Below are 21,997 nucleotides of genomic sequence, written 5' to 3' on the forward strand. Positions count from 1 at the left end.
GTGCTTCTATATCATCAGTTTTTCTTCTCTACTGGATGCATCCTGTGGTCTACAAGCATACTGTTAGTTTATATATCTAAAAATAAATTTTAAAAAACTTGTCTCTTCTTCCTTTCCAGCCACTGCCCCATTTATCTGCTCTCCTTTGCAACAAAACTGTACTTGCCATCTTTATTCGTCTCTTGCCATTCTCATTCAAATACATTCCAGTCAAGCTTTCACCTCTACCTCTGTATCAAACTGCTCTTGTTGTCACCAGTGACCTCAAGGATTCAAATCCAATAGCCACTGCTCTGTTCCCACCTTATTTGACTTAGCAGCAGCATTTGGCATGATTAACACTTCCACTTCCTTAATACACTTTGTGTGTTGGCTTCTAGGACAACACATATTCCTCATTTTCTTCCTGCCTCACTGGTCACTCCTTAGTATACTTTGCTGCCTTATGCACCTCATAACAGAGTTCAATCTTCAGTCCTTTCTCTTTAATTATATTCATCCTCCATATGCTGACAATCCCAGATTTATATATCTAGCCTAGACATCTCTCCCACTTATATATCCAACTGCTTTTTTTGACACCGTTCATTGAATTCCTAATTTCCTACCAAAACATTCTTTACGTTAATGCTGCAACTGATAACAACTCCATTTTACTAGTTGCCCAGGCTAGAAGCCTTGCAGACATTTTTGACTTTTCTCTCTTTCATACATCCCATATTCCATCTGTCTGAAACTCACATTCACCTTACCTTACCTTCACAATATATGCAGAATCAGGCCATTTCTCACTGCCTCCTGTGCTCTCAGTCTGAGCCATCTTCTCACATAGTCTCTGCTTCTACCCTTATTTCCCTCTTCACTATTCAATATAGGAGCCAAAATAATCCTTTTAAATTACATCAAATCCTCTACTCTACACTTTGGATTGACGTGCCATTTTACCCAGAGTAGAAGCCAAAATCCTTTTAATGGGCTGACTTGTCCACTATCTGTATTTTCTCAACACAAATTCTATTGTTCATTCTTTAGACTTCCTTCAGCTGCAGGGCTTTCTCTCTGCCTGGAACATTCTCCCTCTAAATAGCTGCATGGCTAATTCATCTTCTCTCCTACTTATACTACCTAACTCTTCTTCCCAGCTCCTTATTCTATTCTATTTTCCCCTCTATTTACCATTTCAAATGTAATTAATATGCTATTACTTGTTTATTTTATTTTCCTGGAATGTGTCACAAAAGAACTTTTTTGTCTATTTATTCCCAAATGAATCTGAAGTGCTCAGAATAGAGCCTCATAAATAAAGTATTCAAGAAATACTTGTTCAGTGCATGACTACACTGACTTGAGACTTGGGGGAACACCCCAGTAATAGCCCGGTGCTCCTTGAAGGCAAGGTAAGTCTGGCTTAAGAGACTGGAGCCAAATAGGAAAGGATAATGAATGAGATTGAGTTAAAGTAGAATGTTTCTTTAATACTTAAGTGTTTGCTTGAAAATCTAGAATGAAAGCATGTCCTTTAATTCCTCTGAATATGGTTTCTATTTTGCATGCTCTCATGAATAACTAGGAAAATACTAGTGAGTCTCTTTTTAAGAAAGCAGTTTTAATGTTTAGGAAGTTAACACTTGTGAAAAATCAGACATTGATATTTCTTGTTTTATCTTATGAACCTCATTCAAAGCTTCCTTTTTATGTTTTAAGTAGAAGTGATGCTACTGAAAAGTTTCTTTCATTGTTCTCAACTTTTGATTAAACGGATAGTGGTACAGTTATGAGACTAACCCTACCTTAGTATTTAAGGAAGCTTGGCATATAGCAACTGAACAATTCCTTAATGATTTAGAGGCAAAATTAAATATATTTCTATTCTTTTTTATTTTATCTTAAATCAGATAACAGAATCCTCAGAAAAATTCTTGTTCTTGGAGCAAGGATGCAAATTTGGCTAAGTCAGGAAGATTTTAATACTGTGTCTTCATATATAACAGTAGTATTGAGTAGATATATTTCTTCTGTTACTGATACCATTGCATGGAGTTTTTTGTTTAAGTGGTTTTATTTCCTCTATTTAGGGTAGGCCAAAAACCAAGAATAGAACATGGAGGAAGATATAATTATAAATCTTCGTTCCAAGCTCAAAGAGGTTGAAGAAGAGCGATTAAAGGCCGCACAGTATGGTTTACAACTATTAGAGAGCCAGAATGAATTGCAGAATCAACTGGACAAATGTCGTAATGAAATGATGACACTGAGTGAGGTAGGACTCTGGATTCCTCTGTCTACAAGGGTGTGCTTAGCTATTGAAGACTTGTCTTATTTAGTAATCATTATTAATCTTATTGTATTCTTTTTGGAGCTTTTAGGTCGAGTTCCTACCCACCCACATCTCCATTAAAGGAAAATGAACTCAATGAATTCATGATATTCTTTCAAACCAATATATTCCCAGTTTAAAAACTCAAGTTATGAGTACTATCTTTACCACACTAACCGCCAGATTTTGTTTTGGCTACACTCTTCCTAGGTTGCCTCACTTGATTCAGACCTCGAAATAACATCTAAATATCCCATGACACCATACCAAGTCCTTTGTTCTCTCCTGAAGTCTGGATCTGTGGACTCAACAGCCTACTAATGGACATCTCAAACTTAACATAAACAAAATAGTTGATTCCCTGTTCATTGACCAAACATTCTCTTCCAGTTTCTTTAGCTTTTTTATTAAATGTAATACCATTCATTTAGTTGCTTGAACCAAACGTCTAGGGGCTTTACATCTTTCTTTCCCTTGTTTCTCACATTTAATTCATTGAGTTTTTAGAACTTGACCTACAAAGCATCTATGTATAGTCACTCTATTCAGATTACCGTCATCTCTCCCTGGGTGACTGCTGTCTTGACTGTATGTCTGTTTCCATTGTTGCCTTTCATGTTATTCATTCTTCACACAGCAACCAAAGAGTCATGGAAAAATATACCAAAAATCACATTATAGCCCTGCTAAAAAGCATACAATGGTTCCAATTACATTTATAACAAAATATGAGCTCCTTACTTGGGTTTGTAGATCCCCATGTCATCTGACCCCTGCCAAACTATTCACCTCATCTCAAACCACCTTTCCTTATTTTTGGTTATACGAGTCCTGCCTTACAGGCTTTCCACTAGGTACGGCCTTCCCCTGAATTGTTCACCCCTCGATGTTCATGGATTGAGTCCTCAGACTTCAAGTTTCAGTTAAATATCACCTTAGCAGAAAGGCCAGTTCTAACTGTGTAACGTAAAGTTGCAGTGATTACCTGTTTTAATTCTCTGCATTGCTAATTATCTGTAGATTATAAGCTCCATGACAGAAGGCACTGTGTCTGTCATGTTCAGTGTTGCATTTCCAGTGCCTGGCACACAGATGTTTATTGAAAGAATGAATTAATAAATCAGTATAATTCAGTCAGTGCTCACTAACATATTTAAACTTGGATCTCAACATTTTAAATCTTGCAGGTAAAAAATATATGTGTATATATATGTGTGTACATATGTGTATGTGAATCACAGATATATGAGGGGAGACCCTCAAAAAAACAGCTTTTTTATAAAAATGGTGTGTTCTTACGTGTTTAAATGTCAGTCACTTATATATGAGGGGGTACCCAAAAATGGAACTTATTTATAAAAAAATATATATTCTTACATGTTATAAACTTCAGTCACTCTCTATTTGATGTAATTCACCTATTGAGATGCTGTTTCCACTGCTCAAAACAATTTTTGAACTTGTCAATTTTGATGCCTTTTAGTGCTTCTGCCGTTTTTTCTCCCTCCATGTCTTCCACATTGGCAAAATATTTCCCCTTTGAGTTTCATCCAAAGAAAGAAAAAAAAATCACTCAGGGTGAGGTTGGATGAATAGGAGGATGGGACACTGGGGTTGTGCTGTTTTGGGTCAAAAACTGCTGAATACTCAGTGCAGTTTGGGTAGGTGCGTTGTCATGGTGGAAGTCACCTGTTAGCCACAACTTGGGATGTTTCTTCTGCAAATTGTGATATAACACTCTCAGAACTTCCAGATAAAAACTTTGGTTGACCATTTGATCCTGAGGAACAAATTCCAAGTGAACTACAAGGGGGCCCGCTCTCCAAAAGATAATTCCAGTTTTGGGGGGGTTCTCTCATATATATGTACATGCATATATGTGATATATATTATGCATATATACATATGGTATACATATGATACACATATCACATATATGCACACACATATGTATATATGTGAGTGTGCATGTGTGTGTGTGTATTAGGTAAAAGTAATTATGGCAACCTTTGTTTTGGACTGTTCTGGACTAAGAACTTATTATTGGCTGGACTTGGTGGCTCAGCCTATAATCCCAGCACTTTGGGAGACCGAGGCGAGTGGATTGCCTGACCCCATGGGTTCAAGACCAGCCCAGGCAACTTGGCGAGACTCTGCTCTACAATAATCAAAAATTAACTGAGTGTGGTGGCGTGTGCCTGTGGTTCCAGCTATTTGGAAGGCTGTGGGGGAAAGATTGCTGGAACCCAGCAGGTCGACACTGGGGTGGCCATGAGCATGCCACTGCACTCCAACCTGGGTGACAAAATGAGACGCCATCTCAAAAAAAAAAAAAAAAACAAAAGAAGAATTTAATATCAAGTCATTAAGGTAAAGATTACAAATCTCTCTAAAGTAGAAAATAAAATTGTGTTATACGTATAATACATGGTATTATTGTAATCGTTTTGAAGAATATCTTGTTTTGTTTCAGTGTTAGTTTAATAATTAAATTTTCTTTGCCTTCCTTTAAAATAGAATGGTTTCAGGGGAATAATTTCAATGTTTCAGGTCTTTTTTCCTTTTATTTAATTTAATAGAATGTTATTTTATCTTATTTTTTAAAGCTCGTTGAAGAAGTTCAAACTGATACCCTTTTTTAATCTCTAAACTTCCCTGTGAATAAGCAAAAGCCTTTTTAATTAAGCCTTTTATCTCAGCACTTATTCATTCTGGTAGACATTTTGTGAACATTTCTTTAATGACTGACTGCTTTCTGAAAGTAAGGGTTAATTCAGTATTCTCCTTTACACCTATATTATTCTTCATTTTGTTCAGAGCTACAAGCAGAGCACCTCACTATCAAACTAATATTTTTCAGTAGGAAAACATAAGTGCAATTAAATCTCTTTTGGCTAGCAGAGATTCCTTGATATGTTGACATACCATGGAGCACTTTTTACTCTCCTGACAGGGCACAGAAGCAGGTAGGTGTCCCTAGCATGGACTTTAACATAGTCTCAAAACATACCTAGGAGTTTTTAAGACGCATTGGCTACAAAGTTATTCCAGGTTTAACATGTGTTATTTCTTGGAGAACAGCAAATGTATGAAATAGGTATGAAATATTTGAAGGTGAGAACTGATTATAGTAATGGCTTTAAGCTATTTTTATGTAATTGAATTGTAATTGGATCTGTTTTCAGAATTATGAACAAGAAAAATATACTCTTCAAAGAGAAGTTGAACTCAAGAGTCGAATGTTAGAAAGTTTGAGCTGTGAATGTGAAGCTGTTAAACAACAACAAAAAATGCACCAAGAGCAATTAGAAGAGCAACTAAACAGAAGCCATGGACAGGAAGTGAATGAGCTGAAAAATAAGGTTTGCATATCTGTTTCCAAATAATAATATTCCATGTTTATGTAGCCATTTGTAAACTTTAGCTGAAGATTTTCTTAAGTACCAGCTATGCAAAATAGGCAAGATCAAAGTCTTAGTTATCTTAATATTAGGAGTGGGAACACTGAAAAACAGGAGCTTGCCTAAAGGACTTATGTAAATAATATTCTACTAATTAAATACAGTTGTTTAATTTTGGTAGCTGAGTATTTGGGATGAAGTTTTAGTTTAGTGACCATCATGGCCTCCTTACTTATAGCAAGGTAGCAGTTTCCTTGCAGAAAGGCTAGTCCTTTAGTTTTTATGCAGTAGTGGTATGCTTTGTAATTCTGTGAAGCAAACCAGTAGTTTCTTCTAATTTAATGTATGCTAGAAATGACAACTTATAGTTTGTTTATTGAAGCTAAACTAATATATATGATCCAATTCTCACAATAACTGTAAGGAAGTGCTACTATTATTTCCATATAATAGATGAGAGAGCCAGTGTTTGGACAAATTGAGTAAATTGGACACAATTAGCTAGAATTTGTCAGTCAGTATTTGAACTGAGGCTGTCTGACTCCAAAGGCTGTGTTACTGAATCACTGTGCTTAATCTCAAACCTGTTACATTGACTTCATTGCAAACATAAATACAAATGGTTGTTTCGTTATTGTGCATTCCCTTTTGGTACTCCCAACTATCTGGTACTTTCAGGTTGCTTCTAAAGAATCCAGAACTTTTGTCATGGCTCCCTTCGTGTATAGCTTGTAGTCTGACTTTTCCAGATGACTGTTTGCCAAAACTTGCCTGACTTTTGTACTGTTTTTTCAGAAATCTGGTTTCTAATTTTTAGTTTTTTTGTGTAGTATCTTCTTATATTTTTCTAATTTTGTGTCCCACCTATAGTGTTACTTAATTTCTCATGAAATTGACTCTTAAAATTAAATTTTCTCATTTAAGTAATAGCAATGAAATTACATATTTGAACTGGTTTAATTTTTTTCTGCTATGCAGTAAAACAACATAGCTATCTTTTGTGTAATACATAGAATCTATTGTATACCACTCTGGCAGATAGTAACCCAGCTCGTCTGCAACTAATCTGATTGGAGACACTGGTGACTGTTGGGATATTTTTTCTCCTGCTGGGTGTTATTTTCATGTTAGCCATAGCTTACATTACTTAAACAAAAAATAGTGATGTAGGGAATATTCAGGGACTGAGAGAAGAGTAATTATGGAGATGGCTTTTTTTGGTGGAGCATAGAGTAAATTAGTGAAATATTTTCAGTTTACTGATTCCCTCAAATCACTTGTGCCAGAATTTGGTGGTTGATATCTTTTTTTCTTATTTCTCACATTTAATCCATCATCAAGTTCTAAGAACTTGACCTAGAAAGCCTCTATCTACGCTGTTACCACTTTGGTCTAGACTTCTGTCATCGCTCCCCAGATGCCTGCTGTAGCCTTCTAACCAGGTGCCAGCTTCCATTGTTTCTTTTCATGCCACTCATTCTTCACACAGTTGCTGAATGGTGGCAGCACAGTACTCTCAGATTGCTTCTAAGGCATCCAGCCCTACTCTAATTACTTGTATGTATTAATTCTGTGTTTATTAAGCAAGGCGTGTCCTGTTAAAAGATGCCTAGCCTTGGCCAAATAGGCAACCCCAATAATCTTATCATAAATAAGTTTGAGTCAATTCAGTCATATTTTTCAAAAAGAAAATACCTTTCACTTTATAAGATTGTGACTTTTTTTCTTTAGATAGAAAAGCTGAAAGTGGAATTAGATGAAGCCAGGCTTAGTGAAAAGCAGCTGAAGCACCAAGTGGATCATCAGAAGGAGCTCCTCTCTTGTAAATCAGAGGAACTGCGGATAAAGTCTGAACGTGTACACGAAAGCATGTCTTCCGAGGTTCTGACTCTTCAAATTGAGCTGGCAGAGATGGAGAGTATGAAGGTAATTTTTATGGCATATGTTTCTTGGGGTGGGGGGGGTTCTTGCATATTTTTACATGTTTTTGTAAGAATTCTTAAGAGCTAGTTAAAGACTGAAATATTTTTGTCCTAACTCTCAGCTAACCAATTAAAAAACGTTTTACAGAATTTTTAGGTAGATGACTTCATTCGTGATACAGCCTTAGATTACATGATTATGTAAGACAGACTTTAGTTTAATGAAACCTCTGGAAGAATTTAGAGGCATATAATCTGATCCTAGTTTGTGTCATAACAGTCCCATATAAAATGTTGGTGCAGTGGAAGTTGAAATGCCTATGAACTTAGTTTTTTCATTGCAGACTAAAGTTAATTAAAAATTAAAGCTGTAAATTTATAGGGGGATAAAGCAGTCTCCAGAGCCTTTGTGTCCTGCTGAAAAATTTAGCAATTTCTATTATTTTAATATATACAGCCTTTGACTGGTTCTTTAGTTTTAGTTTGGATGTGAACCACCACTGATAAATAAACGAAACAGCACAGCTATTAAATGAAAGATTATTCAAGAGAATTTCCTCACTTTTAATTCTTGTTGACTAGACCACCCTTGAAGAAAAAGTGAATGAACTACAGTACAGACAAGAACAGCAAGAACTTCTTATTACTAACTTAATGCGCCAGGTAGACCGACTGAAAGAAGAAAAAGAGGAGCGAGAGAAAGAAGCAGTTTCTTACTATAATGCCCTAGAGGTATTATGATCACAGTAACATTATCTTTTCTTATTTAACTTGTTTTCTTGCTAATCTAATCTCTACTAGCTAAATGGTTTTCTTCTGAATTTAGAAAGCTCGTGTAGTAAATCAAGATCTTCAGGTGCAGTTGGACCAGGCACTTCAGCAAGCCTTGGATCCCAATAGTAAAGGCAACTCTTTATTTGCAGAGGTATTTGTGTATAAGAATTCTATGATTTAAATGGATTAAATTGGTATTTCATTTGCTACAAGAACAATTAAACATGTTAATATTTTGTAGGTGGAAGATCGAAGAGCGGCACTGGAACGGCAGTTTATCAGTATGAAAGTCAAATATCAGTCACTAAAGAAGCAAAATGTATTTAATAGAGAACAGATGCAGAGAATGAAGGTATAACATTGTCACTATCAAGGATTTATTAACCCTATTTTGTGTTAACATTGCATGTCCAAATATATCAAAGAAACCATCTTTTCCTGCAAGGAAAGTACTAATATAGTTATTTCTAGGACTGTATGATTTTAAAAAACTCAGTGTTTTTTAATTGGTTAAAAGATCCATTTATATTTTTAAAAAATTAATCTTGGAATAAATATTTAGTAATAGTATATTTAGCAACTATTGAGTTTTTGTTTATTTTAATGGTTGCCTACTAGCCTTGCCAGGGAGATCTAATACCTTTCTTGGTGAAATAGAAAAAAAAAATCAAAAAGTATTTATTTCTTACTCCTGGCCTTTCTAAGCATAGCCCTAGGTTCCTACTTCAGCTAAAACCAGCACCCTCATAATTCCTTTGTTCTCTCCTAGAGGCATATAAGAGAATGAAATTTGGGTTGTTCATGGTCCCCTTGTCTTATAACTCCTCAAGTCAATCATGTAGGCCCTTTGAATTTTAATGGTTTTGCTCTTCATCATTCTAGTCAAATAAGAGGTAACAAAAACTTGTGTAAGTTAAAAAGCTTCCACTATTATACCAGTCCTTAGACCCCAAACCCTCATCTATGTGCTGACTCTTCTGAGGTAGTCATTGGATTTGGAAAGTCTTCCCTCCTTTTATTGAGGATGGTGGGTTTTACCCAAGAAATCCCACAGGTTCAGTGATTAAAATTGGGAATCAGATGAACTTGGGATTGAATCATAGTTCTGTCACTTGCTATCTTTGTGACCCTGGACAAGTATTTTAACTTTTCAGAGCATCATTTACCTCATCTATAACATGAGATGATAGAACCTGCCTCTTAGAATTTTCCTGAAGTTAAATGACAGTGTAGTAAATACTTACATGGATACTTGGAAAATAAGTACATGTTTCATGAACAATAACTGTGAGTTTAATTTCTAAGGATTTCCAGACTATGCTGCATGGTTTACTGAGACTCTTTCCTATCTGGGAGTGATTTCTCTAAATTTTTCACATTTACTCTTTGCTTTCTTATAGTATTTGTTGGGCTACTTTAATCTTCCAATGTTCCATGAGGTCTCAAACTATCTTTAGAATTAGAAACCTTCTGATTCGTCTTAAGCTCAATGTGCCTAGTCTCCAATCTGAAACAGGAACAAAAAGGATATCCTTAAAAATGTTAAAAGTCATTATTCCCTTTTCCTCATAGACATACCTATAGCTTCATATCATTGCTTGCTTTATTCAAAACTATATTTAAGCTAATTGACACTTTTTTCAACCCCATATATTTCCAAAGGCAGAAATGAATGCTAGGTTTAGAGTCTAGTTAATTTCCTTCTGATTGCTATGCAACTCCAGATTTAGGGGAAGTCATATTAGGTAAGTTGAGTGCTGCTTTAAAACAATTAAAGCATGTTATGTTGAAGATTGCCCCAGTATCCTTAAACAACCTCTTATTTTTGCTTTCTGTCCTTGTCATTTGTGAATCTCACATTTATGACTGTGAGTAGCTTAATACTTTTTCCCACTTAATTAAGGTTAATTAAAATTTTTGAGAAAACGCATCATACCCTTAATGAGAGCTAGTGCATATGGTGAGTAGTGGGCAACATTTGGCCAAGCTTATTTACCAGGTAAATGATGGGCTTTCAGACCACAGCCATGCAGTTCAATTTTGTTTCACAAAAGTACAAATAATTATGTGACAGACTTTGGTTATCATTCATAAATAGTCAAAATAAGTGTTCAGATGTGTTCAACAAAGCGAATTGATATTTATGTTTTCAAATCATTAGACTAGAAATAACTAATTAGTTTCCTAAATGAGTTCAAAGTAATACAGTACAAAATATGAGTTATATCAAAAATATGGTTATTAGACCCTTCCTCTCATTTATTTTATTAGGGGGGTAATTCTATTTTTCTAGTTACAAATCGCCACACTGCTACAGATAAAAGGGTCTCAAACTGAATTTGAGCAGCAGGAACGGTTGCTTGCCATGTTGGAGCAGAAGAATGGTGAAATAAAACATCTCTTAGGTGAAATTAGAAATTTGGAGAAATTTAAGGTATGTGTAACACTTGTTAAAAAATGCAGCCACAGGAGAGGGATGAAAAATCACATCTCCAGTGCAGTGTGCACTCACTGGGGTGATGGATATGCTTAAAGCCCAGACTTCCTCACAACTATACAATGCATCTATGTAACTGAAAACCTTTTGTACCCCTGAAGTGATTAAAATTTTTTAAAAACCGGCCAGATTTTGATTTGAATTTAAGATTTGAATACCTTAAAATTTGGTTTGTATTTTAAGTTAAAAATATTAATAAATATCTCGTGGGGACATACTTTGAGACTAAGTATATGCATAGTTTCTCTGTATATGTGAACATCCATTAATGATTCTTGCCTGAAACAAATAATTCTGTGATGATTGCCAAATGGTAATTCTATCATTTCTTCTATGTGTATTGGTTGAAATTCTAATACAGAGTTGGGAAAGAATCTTTTTCCTTACAAATTCATTCATTTACTTACATCATTATAGCCCCATGGATTCTTATTTCATCCTATGGGTTACAACACATTACATTCTTTATTCACTCTGATACTCAAATTGTCCCAGATTTGGCCAGTGGGAGCACTTCCTTATTTTCTGGCACATAATTCTTTGAGTACTTCCTTTGAGTACTTCTGTCACAACAAGGTATTTCTAGCTTACTTGCCCCAGCCCTGGAATCAGCATTTTTTGCGAGGACCATTGGTTTCTTTTAGTGGGCAGTGGTATTTATGTAAGTATTTATGTGTGTGTGTGTGTGTGTGTGTGTGTGTGTGTGTGTGTGTGTGTGTGTGTGTGTGTGTAGAATTCACCCATATTTTCTACTAGTAGTTGTTTCACTTTCACCTTTAGAGATCTGATGGAGATTGAAGTTTTTTTTTAATATGATTTTAGGTATAAATCTAATTCTTTCTTCTTCCAAATAACTAGGTGGTTGTCCCTGTATCATTTGTTAAAAAGTCAGTCATGGCCCCAGTGACTTGAGGTGCCACCTTTATCATATATTAAGTTCCATATGTCCGTATGTACTTGAGTCTCTTTCTAGAGTTTTCTGTTCTGCTCTATCAGTCTGCTTATCTGTGTGTCAGTACCACAGTTTTGATTATAGAAGTTTTGTAGTGTTTTGTCTGTTAAGTCTATTTCCTCACCATACCTCTTCATTTTTAATGTTTTACTATTCTTGCATGTTTATTTTTCTCTATGAACATCTTGACTAGTACCCAAAAGAAAGCTTGTTGGTTATTTGTATTAGAATTACATTATATTTAAAATTTTATAGATTTAACTTAGGGAGCTTGATATCTTCTAATTAAGTAAAGTTTATAAATGGCAAATTTTTATAAATATTAACCTCTCAGGCATTCTAAATTGTATTATTAGTGTATTATAAAATTGTAAGTTTACATGACTATTTTTGTGTCTCATAAAAACTGTTGAAAGGTCTGCAATTTTGGTTAAATTTGCAGTATGTCAATTGGCAGACATATGTGGTCCACCGTTGGACTCAGAACTATACTTTGAAAATTATGGTTTTAAACCAGGGGGTTTCATTTACAGTCTCTGAAGTTGTTTGCAAGTTTTTAAGCAGATTTACTTCCCCACCCCTAGAGAAATGTATAGAGTTTCCATATAGAATCTCAGAAGATCTTGCTGTACATACTTGCCAGCAAAGTTAAAAAATAATAATTTCAGAAGGAAACCAAAAATAAATTTAAAGATCTCCTCTTTTAAAAAATATTTTTCCAGTGTATCACTTCATCATAAAGGCCAGAATTCAACCCAGGAAGCATTTATTTCTTCCAGTTGAAAAGCCAGAAGAGGGAGACCAGAGCATGTGGGTGTGGTTAGGAACATAGGCTTTGGAGTCAGATTTGGATTTGGATTCTGTCTTCATGATTTACTTTCCTATCGCATTTTGAACCAGTTCTCTTACCTGTAAGAGAAGAATGCTAATTATTTGACCTATTTCAGAAAGCAAATGAGTTAAATGGGTAGTTCTTAGCATAGAGCATGCCAAATGATAATTATTCAATAAGCACTGGTGGTATTATTACTAGTAAATATAGACTAACCTAATTTATCAAGTTACAAGAAATTTTGCTTTTTAAAGAATTTATATGAAAGTGTGGAATCTAAACCTTCAACCAGTTCCGGCGCTCTTCAACTAGCTCTGGAAGATAACACCTATTATACAGATTTACTGCAGATGAAGCTTGATAACTTAAAGTAAGTATCCAGGTTGGTGGATAGAAAGGAGGAGACTTTACTTGCTTACAATAGTAGTGTTAGTGACTGCAAATTTTAACTTTGAAATTGCTGAAACAAAATTCCAGAAAAGAAAGGCAACAAAAATCTTTGTGTAGTATATGAGTTTTATTCAAGATCTAATAATTACTGATTATTTTCAAAGCATTATTGAATGTTTTTATATGTCTTTGTGTTTAGCCCTTTATATTGGTAAATGAAAAGAATTTTAACATAGAAAATGTTCTTATAACTGAAAATTTTCAAGAATAAATATTACATAATTTAAAATTTACAGAAATTTATTTGTGCATAAATAAATTTGGAAAAGAATATTCCCTCATTTGTCCATTTCCTTTAAAGAATGCGTGCGTTTTAATTTGGGAGTACTATTGTTAGAGCTTGTTGTAATTGTAATTGTTTATTGTTTCTTTGTTACTGAAAACCCTAGAGAAATGCATTTTTAACTAAGTTCAAGTATGCAGTAAAATATTTACACCACTACATTTATTTGTATTATATGCTATGTTAATACTCTTTGGTTCTCCTTTCTTTATTTTTATAGCAAAGAAAATGAAAGCATTAAAGGTGAATTGTCCATACAGCGGATGAAAGCATTATTTGAGAGCCAGCGTGCTCTGGATATCGAGCGAAAACTTTTTGCAAATGAAAGATGCCTCCAGCTTTCAGAAAGTGAGAATATGAAACTAAGAGCTAAACTAGATGAAATGAAATTGAAGTATGAACCTGAAGGTATGAATGTCTCATATGTTTTTTGTCTTTTAAATCATGCATGAGTAATTCTGAGAAATTATATCAAATTGTTTTCTTACTATAGTTTTATGCAAATCCTGTGACAGACTCATTTGTGGTTGTGTAGCTATAGTTTAAAAAGCAGATTTGCTGATGTAAAATGTATAGAGAAATTCAAAGACAGCTGAATAGTAGGTGTGCATGAATATAATAGGTATTATTTTTGGACATCTAAATTCATCATACTGTATAGTAGAAACTTGACATTTGAGACTCTCCATTTAAGATTGTAGTATCTTATGTCATACCAAAGAGTTTAATTTTGTTGAAGTAGCTGATGTTTGGGACCTATACTAGTTAGGACTGTTTATAGAAAATCTGAAATAATGGGGACATAAAAAAGATAGGAATTTATTCCTCCCCATGATTAAAGTCTGGAGAAGGCAATTCAGGACTGGTGGAGCACTCCAGTGTTGGAGCTCAGGCTGCTTGTGTGTTGATCTGCTGCCGTCCCACTGAGCAGAATCTAGTCCTGTGGCCTCATCTGCCTGCAGGACAGGCTGAGAAAGATAGTTCTGATTCTTAGGGGCCCATGTTCCAACTAAAGATTTGGAATTCTTGTGTTAAGGAAAAACAGTAAGATGTTAGGGAATATCTATCTAGCAAGTCCAATCACTGAGATAACAAACAGCTTAGCCCTACAATCTCTGCATGTTATAGACCACAAAGAGTGAATTTTACTACGTATACATTTAAAAATAAAAGGCCAAATGTAAAGAAGTCTAAGACTTTGCTGGTTCTACAACACTCCCTTCCCAAAAAAGTATTGTTATGTGTTTTAGATTAAGGATTTACAACCAGTTTTTGCCTCTACACTCTTCACATGCCTAAGCCTTTTTTTATTATTGTCTCATTGAACTGCCATGCTTCTCACCAATAGAAGGGTAGGTTTTCAAAAATAGGAAGATTTTTGTACAAATTTAAGAGGCTTCTCTTTCTTCTTTTTTCTTCCCTGATTCTAACAGGCTTTCCTGATTAGAAATTATCCATCATGAATTTGAAAGGTCTGCTGAACTGAACGCAGCAAAGAGACAGGAAGCAGTGTAGTGATTCCAGATATGTGGTTTCAAAGGAGCAGTGCAGGAGAAAGGGAAAATAAAGATCTAAAAGCAGCAGTGTAGAACTAGGACACCAGCCTCTCCTCTTACCGTGGTTCCTCAGACTCCACTCACATTTTGGTTTTGAAAATGAAACACACATTGATGTGAGAGTGGGTAAGATATTAGAGCAGTTAATTCAGTGACTATGTAACTGAGCTGCATAGATGATAGGATGGTATTAGTCCCTGAGGATAGAAGGCATTGCAGGAGTCTGTGATGACACATAATGTGGTTGGACTAGGGAGGTAGCCATCATAAATGCAGTCAGATTCTGAATATATTTTGTAGGTGGGGCTAATAGACATAAATTGTCAACATTTAGAGTTTGACCTATTCTTATCATTTCACCCTCATAACTCACAATACAAAGTGAAGTAGTTAATTTTAATCCTTGTTAGGACATGGGCACGGATAGGGTAAGGGTGGAGGAATGGATGGAGAGGGAGGCGCAAGGGCACAGCACCGCCAGAGCCTGCGTGCCGGAGGTATGTGCTGGTAACCCAGAGATCCAAGTAATGCAAAGAATTGCAACACACAAAGAGATGAAAGAAGATAAGATTTATTTAAGAAAATTTTGCTCCCCACAGACAGGGAGCGGGCCTACACTCTAGGTGAGTGTGGCCCTGTAGCTCCCCTGAGTCCTGTCTTAAATCCTCTCCCCTAGAGATGTTGCAGTTAGGTAGATGTGACTACCGTGACTTCCTAATTGACCACCTGCAGATGTCTTGGAGATCCTGTGAGACAGAGACTCCTTAATGTCTGTCCATATTATCCTAGCCCCTAGAGAAGGGCATGACAAGGATTCTAATACTCCTGTACCTTCCCGAACGACATTCCTTAGAGCTAATGGAGGGTGCACTTCCCCTTATCTCCTATGCATTCCCAGTGGGTAACTTTGGGGGATCCTTAACTTCCCTGTAGATAGCACCCAATTTACTGGAAGATAGAATCTCCCCAACTGCTCCCCTTCTGAGCGATTATAATTTTTGTAATTATAAGTTTCGTGACTTCTACAATCCTTGCTCAATGCATGATGTCTTAGGCCTTGTAAATTCCCTTTACTCTAGGCAAGCTTGATTGCCACTATGAGATACCTCTGGCATTAGGAAGTCTGTATCTCTGAAAGGACAAAGTCAGTAAAGTTAATTTTACCTAATGTATGCATTACTCCAAAAACATAGCTTCTACTTTCTCATCATTGTGTCAGGGTTTAAGAACAAGATGAAAAATGGCTTCCAACTCTCAGTCTGTCCTTTCAATACCCATTTCACAGACAAAGAAATGAAACTCAGAGAAGTTAAATAATTCCCTAAGGTCACCCAGCTGCTAAGTAGTAGTACTGTGATTTGAACCAGGACTCTTCTTTGCTATATCCTCATCTCCATGCTGAGATTTTAAGAAACCTCAACCCCCTTTATCAGAACACCAGAAGATAAAGTGTTCATTTCTATAGTCAAAATACTGAGTTCTCAAGGAAAAATATATAGCCAAATAAACCTTAACACGTACTTTTTAAAGATTACATGATAATAAAGAAACCAAAAGTTAGAAATGATATATTTCAGTGGGTAATAAGTGGATTTTAAAAGAGGAAAAAAATGATAGATTTATTTAATTCTATTCCTGCTGTTGATTTTCTTCCACTGATTGGATTTTTTTTTTTTTTTAAATTAAGATGTGGGATACGATTCAGGGTTGGGTATACAACGTTGAATATGCAGGTACCCTTGTTGATGAGGTATGCCTCTCCCTCCCCTAGCAGTTTCCCTCAACTGCCAATCCCACCTCCGTTCCCCTGACAGTTCCCACTATTGCCAATCCCTTTCTTATAGTATTATAATTGCTCAAGGTCTGCTGATGAGTGGGAGCATATGGTACTCTGTTCTTTGTTTCTGTGTTAGACCACTGAGTATGATCGACTCTAAATCCATCCAAGTTGCTGCGAAGTCCATATGTTTATCCTTCTTTATGGCTGCATAATAGTCCATTGTGTATATGTACCACATTTTTTTATCCAGTCCAGCTTCAATGGGCAACATGGTTGGTTCCATGTTTTTGCTATTGTGAATAGAGCTGCAACAAACATATGTGTGCAGATATCTTTTTTGTAGAATGATTTGAGTTCCTCCAGGTATTCCCAATAGGGGAATTGCTGGGTCATATGGAAGGTCAATTTCAAGTTCTTTCAGAAATTGCCACACTGACTGACTGGATTTTTTAATGAACTTTATTCTCAGAGACAGTTGAAGTGCCTGTACTCAAAAAGCGGCGTGAGGTGCTGCCTATGGATGTAACCACCCCTAAGGATGCCTGTGCCAGCAACAGCACTGTCAGGGAAGAAGTTTGTAGATTACCACCTCAGAAGGAGGAGACACAGTCCTGTCCTAACATTTTAGAAGATAACAATTTGTGGTTAGGAAAATTGGTTTCTACAAACACAACAGTAGTCAATCTCTCTCCTCCCAAAAGTCTGCCCATGGATACACAGCTGAAGAAGGAGAAAAAATGTGTAAAGCTCGGAGTTCCTGCTGACACTGAAACCTTAAGTGAACGAAGTGGAAACACCCCTAACTCTCCCAGGTTAGTGCCCCCTTTTTTTCCAGGCAACCAACAGGCCTCTCCATCTCTCTTCTCTCGCTGCATGAACTGTGCTATCTGCCTCTTTATCTGTTTTCTTAGTATTGCATGCAGTGTGATTCCTCAGTTTCATCTGCCTGCCTTCAACTTTTCTAGAACCTTAAGAAAGACTAAAATGATTGTCAGGAAAAAGGACTCCTGAATAAGGGAATCATTTAAAAGTTATCCATTCCTATTTCATGAAAGGAGATTTTACAGTCTAATACATCTCTGAATATGTTGTTGGTTTGAATAAATGTACTGTTATTTTTCTCCTGGTTCATGCATAGCCATGAAGTAAAAATTAACTTACTTTCTCAAAGGGCTTTCTAGTAGTCTAAGAAATTTCAGCCTTCTAGAAAACTCTGGTGAATTTTTAATGGCTTTTGAAGTAGCTTATTCTGAACTTTCAAGATGACTTTGATACCTATTTTAGCAAATTTACGTGTCAAAGCCAATTCATTTTCATTGTTTCCAAAACTTGAAAGTGTCTAGTTTTTGCATAATTGAGTTTGTGACCAAATGAAGGTGTCAGGCATGTGTATATGAAGGAATTGATGTCCCAAAGGCCTTCTCCTTTAATAACAGAACATTAATAGAGGTCAGAAGGTAAGAGAAAGTGAATGAAAGGGGAAGGTCGGTAACAGTGGCTGAGGGTAGAGTTCTGGATGTACATGGAATGAGATGAAAAAAGAAGTAAATGAAGAAACCAGAGAAAGTAAAAGAATGATGAAGGATATTTGCATGCAATGGACTGATAGATGCATTGAAAATAAGTATCTGTAGACATTTAAAACATTAAGCATATCGATGTGACAATAGCTAGCTTGGATTATGTCCTATGAAGTGAGATCTTTAAGGCGCTACTTAGGGCTACATCCGTCTTAGAGGAATACAGATTAATAAGACAGTTTACTAATGTACATCTGATTCGGAAGAGAAAGACACAACCCATTTTATGCAAAAGGGCTTCCTTGTGTGTTTTATCTGCTTTCTCTTCAAGTCTTCATGCTATTAAATATACTACTCAACAATGAAAGCACTTTGACAATGTTAACTACTGTTAGTATAAGGAAAAGTATTTTATTACTCCTTTCCTCAAGTTTTTATTTAATGAGATAAAATATAAGTCACATAAAATAAAAGCTTGATTTCTTAAGGAAAAAGTAACTTCAAATTAGTGACACCTGCCCACATATACATGGTTCCAAATAGTTCTTAAATGAATTCAGCAGATTGTGACTGTTTATCTGTGATTCATGATGTAAGTGTGCTTGACCAGTATATATTTCTAGAGGTGGTTTTCCAGAATTGATACGTGCCAGCCTTGGTATCTGTGTTGTCTTCATTTCTTTTTCCTGCCTTTTTTTTACTGGATAAAAATGACTTAAGCAATGTATGTAGCTAATTGTTTGATTCAAATTAAGTAGCATGTTGGGAACTTTGTCTTGCTAGTTAAACAAAAACAAATAAAATACCACAAAACATTTATTTGTGTGCGTGTGTGTGTGTGTCCATCTGCTAACTTAAGATGTTTCCAACCTTTGTTTTCTGCATGCTTAACTTAGGCACATATCCTAAGATAATTTTGGAACAATAAATATGGGCTTTACAGGGAACTTCACTATTGCATGCTTTATAAATCTAATTGATGCTCTTGTTATTAAAGAATTTTCACAGGCCTTTTAAAATATCTCTACTTTTTATTTTTTCTTTAACTCTTATGCTAGTTGAAACTCTGTTTTTAAAATATGAGACAAATAGACAACCACTCATGCAGCCCAGGATTCCATGTTATTTTTATCTTGAACTTAGCTTTTTGTGTGTCATGTTAATGCTAAAATATTGCTCTAGCATTTTAATTTTTGTGTTAGCTGTGCTTATCATGATAGATGCCCCATTATATTTTAATTCTGTAATTAAGGTCTTGCTGTGACTTTTTATCAACCTTAAAGATACTCTTTGAACTTTAAAAAAAAATGACCCTATTGATAATGAAAATTTCTCTCAGAGTCAGTGACTAAGTATTCTTAATGGCATTAGAGTCAACTATAATATTTTTCCTTGTATGCATTAAAAAATGTATAACATTTTTGCATATCAAATCCAGTTCATTGATGTCATTGGGATATCACGATGCCTCATTGGAGGCCCCTTATATTAGGGGTTTGTTTCTTTAATTTTCCTTAACCACGTTTAAATTCAGAGTGGATGCTTTAATGCCTGTAGGTTAGCTGCTGAATCAAAGCTTCAAACAGAAGTTAAAGAAGGAAAAGAAACTGCAAGCAAATTGGAAAAGGAAACTTGTAAGAAATTACACCCTATTCTATACGTGTCTTCCAAATCAACTCCAGAGACCCAGTGCCCTCAACAGTAAAGACTTTTCTTTAATAAGAGTACAGTGCCTCTTACCATGGTGCTTAGTTAAGATCGTCTTTATTTGGCGTATTCCACCCTTCTAGGTTATTTACATCTGTTCATTGTGCTAGGACCTGGCATTTACATGTTTTTTTGACTAAGTGTTCAAAGTTTGGTTGTGATTCCTAACCTGGAGAATTCCTTAAGTGATGACTCTTCAAGGAGCTTCTATGGCAGTCAATAAACTAATAACTGAAGGAAAATGTTACAGTGAATGTAAATCTATTTGCTGCATTGTATATAGATTTTTACTGGTGTAAACACTTAAGTAACCTACCTTCAAAACCATATGTTTGAGAAGAGAACACCCAAATTATTATATTTTTCTATATACTTTTTAAATGAACTTAGTTTTTCACTGTTTTATAAAAATAGGAAACCTGATTTAAAAGTATATGTTATATAGTTCATGATTTTGTCAGTATTGAGAGCACCTATGTTCGTCTTTGTGCTTATATACGTGGCTTAAATTTTATGTCTCACATGAAATGAGTAGTTTTGGAATTTAAAATAAAAGTGCAATTATTTCTTCCCTTTCTCTTTTCTTACTCTTTATAGTATAAATGACAGGATGTTATCAAAAGTAAATAAAGAAGGGAAAGAAAACCTTCAGGAATTCTTAATTTTCTTACATATAATTTAATATATCTTATGTATAATTTTATTTATATAATTATGTATATGCTCATATACATACTGTTTCTGACTTAACAATAGTTTAACTTACAATATTTTGACTTTATGATATTGCAAAAGCAGTATGCACTCAGTAGAAACTATACTTTAAGTACCCATATGACCATTCTGTTTCTCACTTTCAGTGCAGTATTCAATAAAGTACAGGAGATATTCAACACATTAGTATAAAATAGACTTTGTGTTGTATAATTTTGCCCAACTGTAGGCTAGTGTAAGTGTTGTGAGCACATTTAAGCTAGGGTGGGCTGGCCTATGGTTTGTGGTAGGTTAGGTGTATTAAATGTATTTTCAACTTAACAATATTTTCTTCTTTATTTTTTTCCAATCAGGGTCTCACTCTGTTGCCCAGACTGGAGTGCAGTGGCATGATCACTGCTCACTGCAGCCTCAGCCACCTGGGGTCAGGCTGTCCTTCTGCCTCAGCCTCCTGAGTAGCTGCAACTGCAGGCACATGCCTAATTTTCTTTTCTTTTCTTTTCTTTTTTTTCTTTGTAGAGGCAGGGTCTCTAGGCTGGTCTCAAACTCCTGGGCTCAAGCAGTCCACCTGCCTTGACCTTTCAAAGTGCCGGGATTACAGGTGTGACCACTGCACCCAACCAGCGTAATGATGTTTTCAATGAATGATGAGTTTATCAGTATGTAACCTTGAGTGTGTCAAGGAGTATCAAAGACTTCTGTTTTCATTTAAATGATTATCGGTTGACTCATAACTTAATTTCACATATATATTTTGTAGATGGGTGAATTAGGGTTCTCTAGAGAAGTAGAATGAATATGACGTGTATATATCGAGAGCTAGAAAGAGATTTATTTTTAGGAGTTGACTCACGTGATTTGGTGGCAAGTCCAGATTTGCAGAGTGGGCTGGCAGACTAGAGACCCAGGGAAAGGAAGAGCTAATGTTGAGTTTAAGCGAAGCAATCAGGCTGAATACCCAGGGATGATACCGTGTTGTAGACATTCAAGTCCAAAGGCCTTGTGCTGCAAAATTTCCCTGTGCTGGGGGAGATCAGTCTCTTTAGTTTCATCCAGGAATTTAGTTGATTGGATGAGGCCCATTCACATTAGAGAGGGAAAACTTCTTTACTCAAAGTCCACTGATTTAAATGCTAATATCATCCAAAAACACCCTCACAGAAACATTCAGAATAATGTTTTACCACATACCTAAGCTCTGTGGCCAGCCAAGTTGCCATAAAATTATCCCAATGGGTATCTTCCGTAAGTCTGTTGAAATATATAAAAGGAAGGTGTATTTAACATTTGAA

At 35.6% G+C, this 21,997-nt stretch overlaps 1 protein-coding gene across 4 annotated transcripts; it reads left to right on the plus strand.

The window, feature by feature from the left end:
- The first annotated feature begins 2,055 nt into the window (after positions 1–2,055).
- Positions 2,056–20,396, plus strand: SPDL1 (spindle apparatus coiled-coil protein 1). 4 transcript variants are annotated; one of them, XM_021715252.1, is made up of 12 exons: positions 2,077–2,260; positions 5,216–5,287; positions 5,503–5,679; positions 7,450–7,644; positions 8,223–8,372; positions 8,467–8,565; positions 8,656–8,766; positions 10,708–10,848; positions 12,950–13,065; positions 13,649–13,836; positions 17,234–17,576; positions 19,842–20,396. In XM_021715252.1, the coding sequence occupies exons 3-12, from the start codon at positions 5,557–5,559 to the stop codon at positions 19,987–19,989; spliced, it is 1,614 nt and encodes a 537-aa protein (XP_021570927.1). In that variant the 5' UTR covers positions 2,077–2,260; positions 5,216–5,287; positions 5,503–5,556; the 3' UTR covers positions 19,990–20,396. The 4 variants fall into 4 exon arrangements, with proteins under 4 accessions (XP_008061728.1, XP_021570925.1, XP_021570927.1 ...); XM_008063537.2 differs by lacking the exon at positions 5,216–5,287 and having other exon boundaries at positions 2,056–2,260; XM_021715250.1 differs by lacking the exons at positions 5,216–5,287; positions 19,842–20,396 and having other exon boundaries at positions 2,056–2,260; positions 17,234–17,775.
- Positions 20,397–21,997: the final 1,601 nt, after the last annotated feature.

This window comes from Carlito syrichta, unplaced genomic scaffold, assembly GCF_000164805.1.
Source record: "Carlito syrichta isolate Samal-C Ts95f unplaced genomic scaffold, Tarsius_syrichta-2.0.1 Scaffold306928, whole genome shotgun sequence".
NCBI classification, from domain to species: Eukaryota; Metazoa; Chordata; class Mammalia; order Primates; family Tarsiidae; genus Carlito; species Carlito syrichta.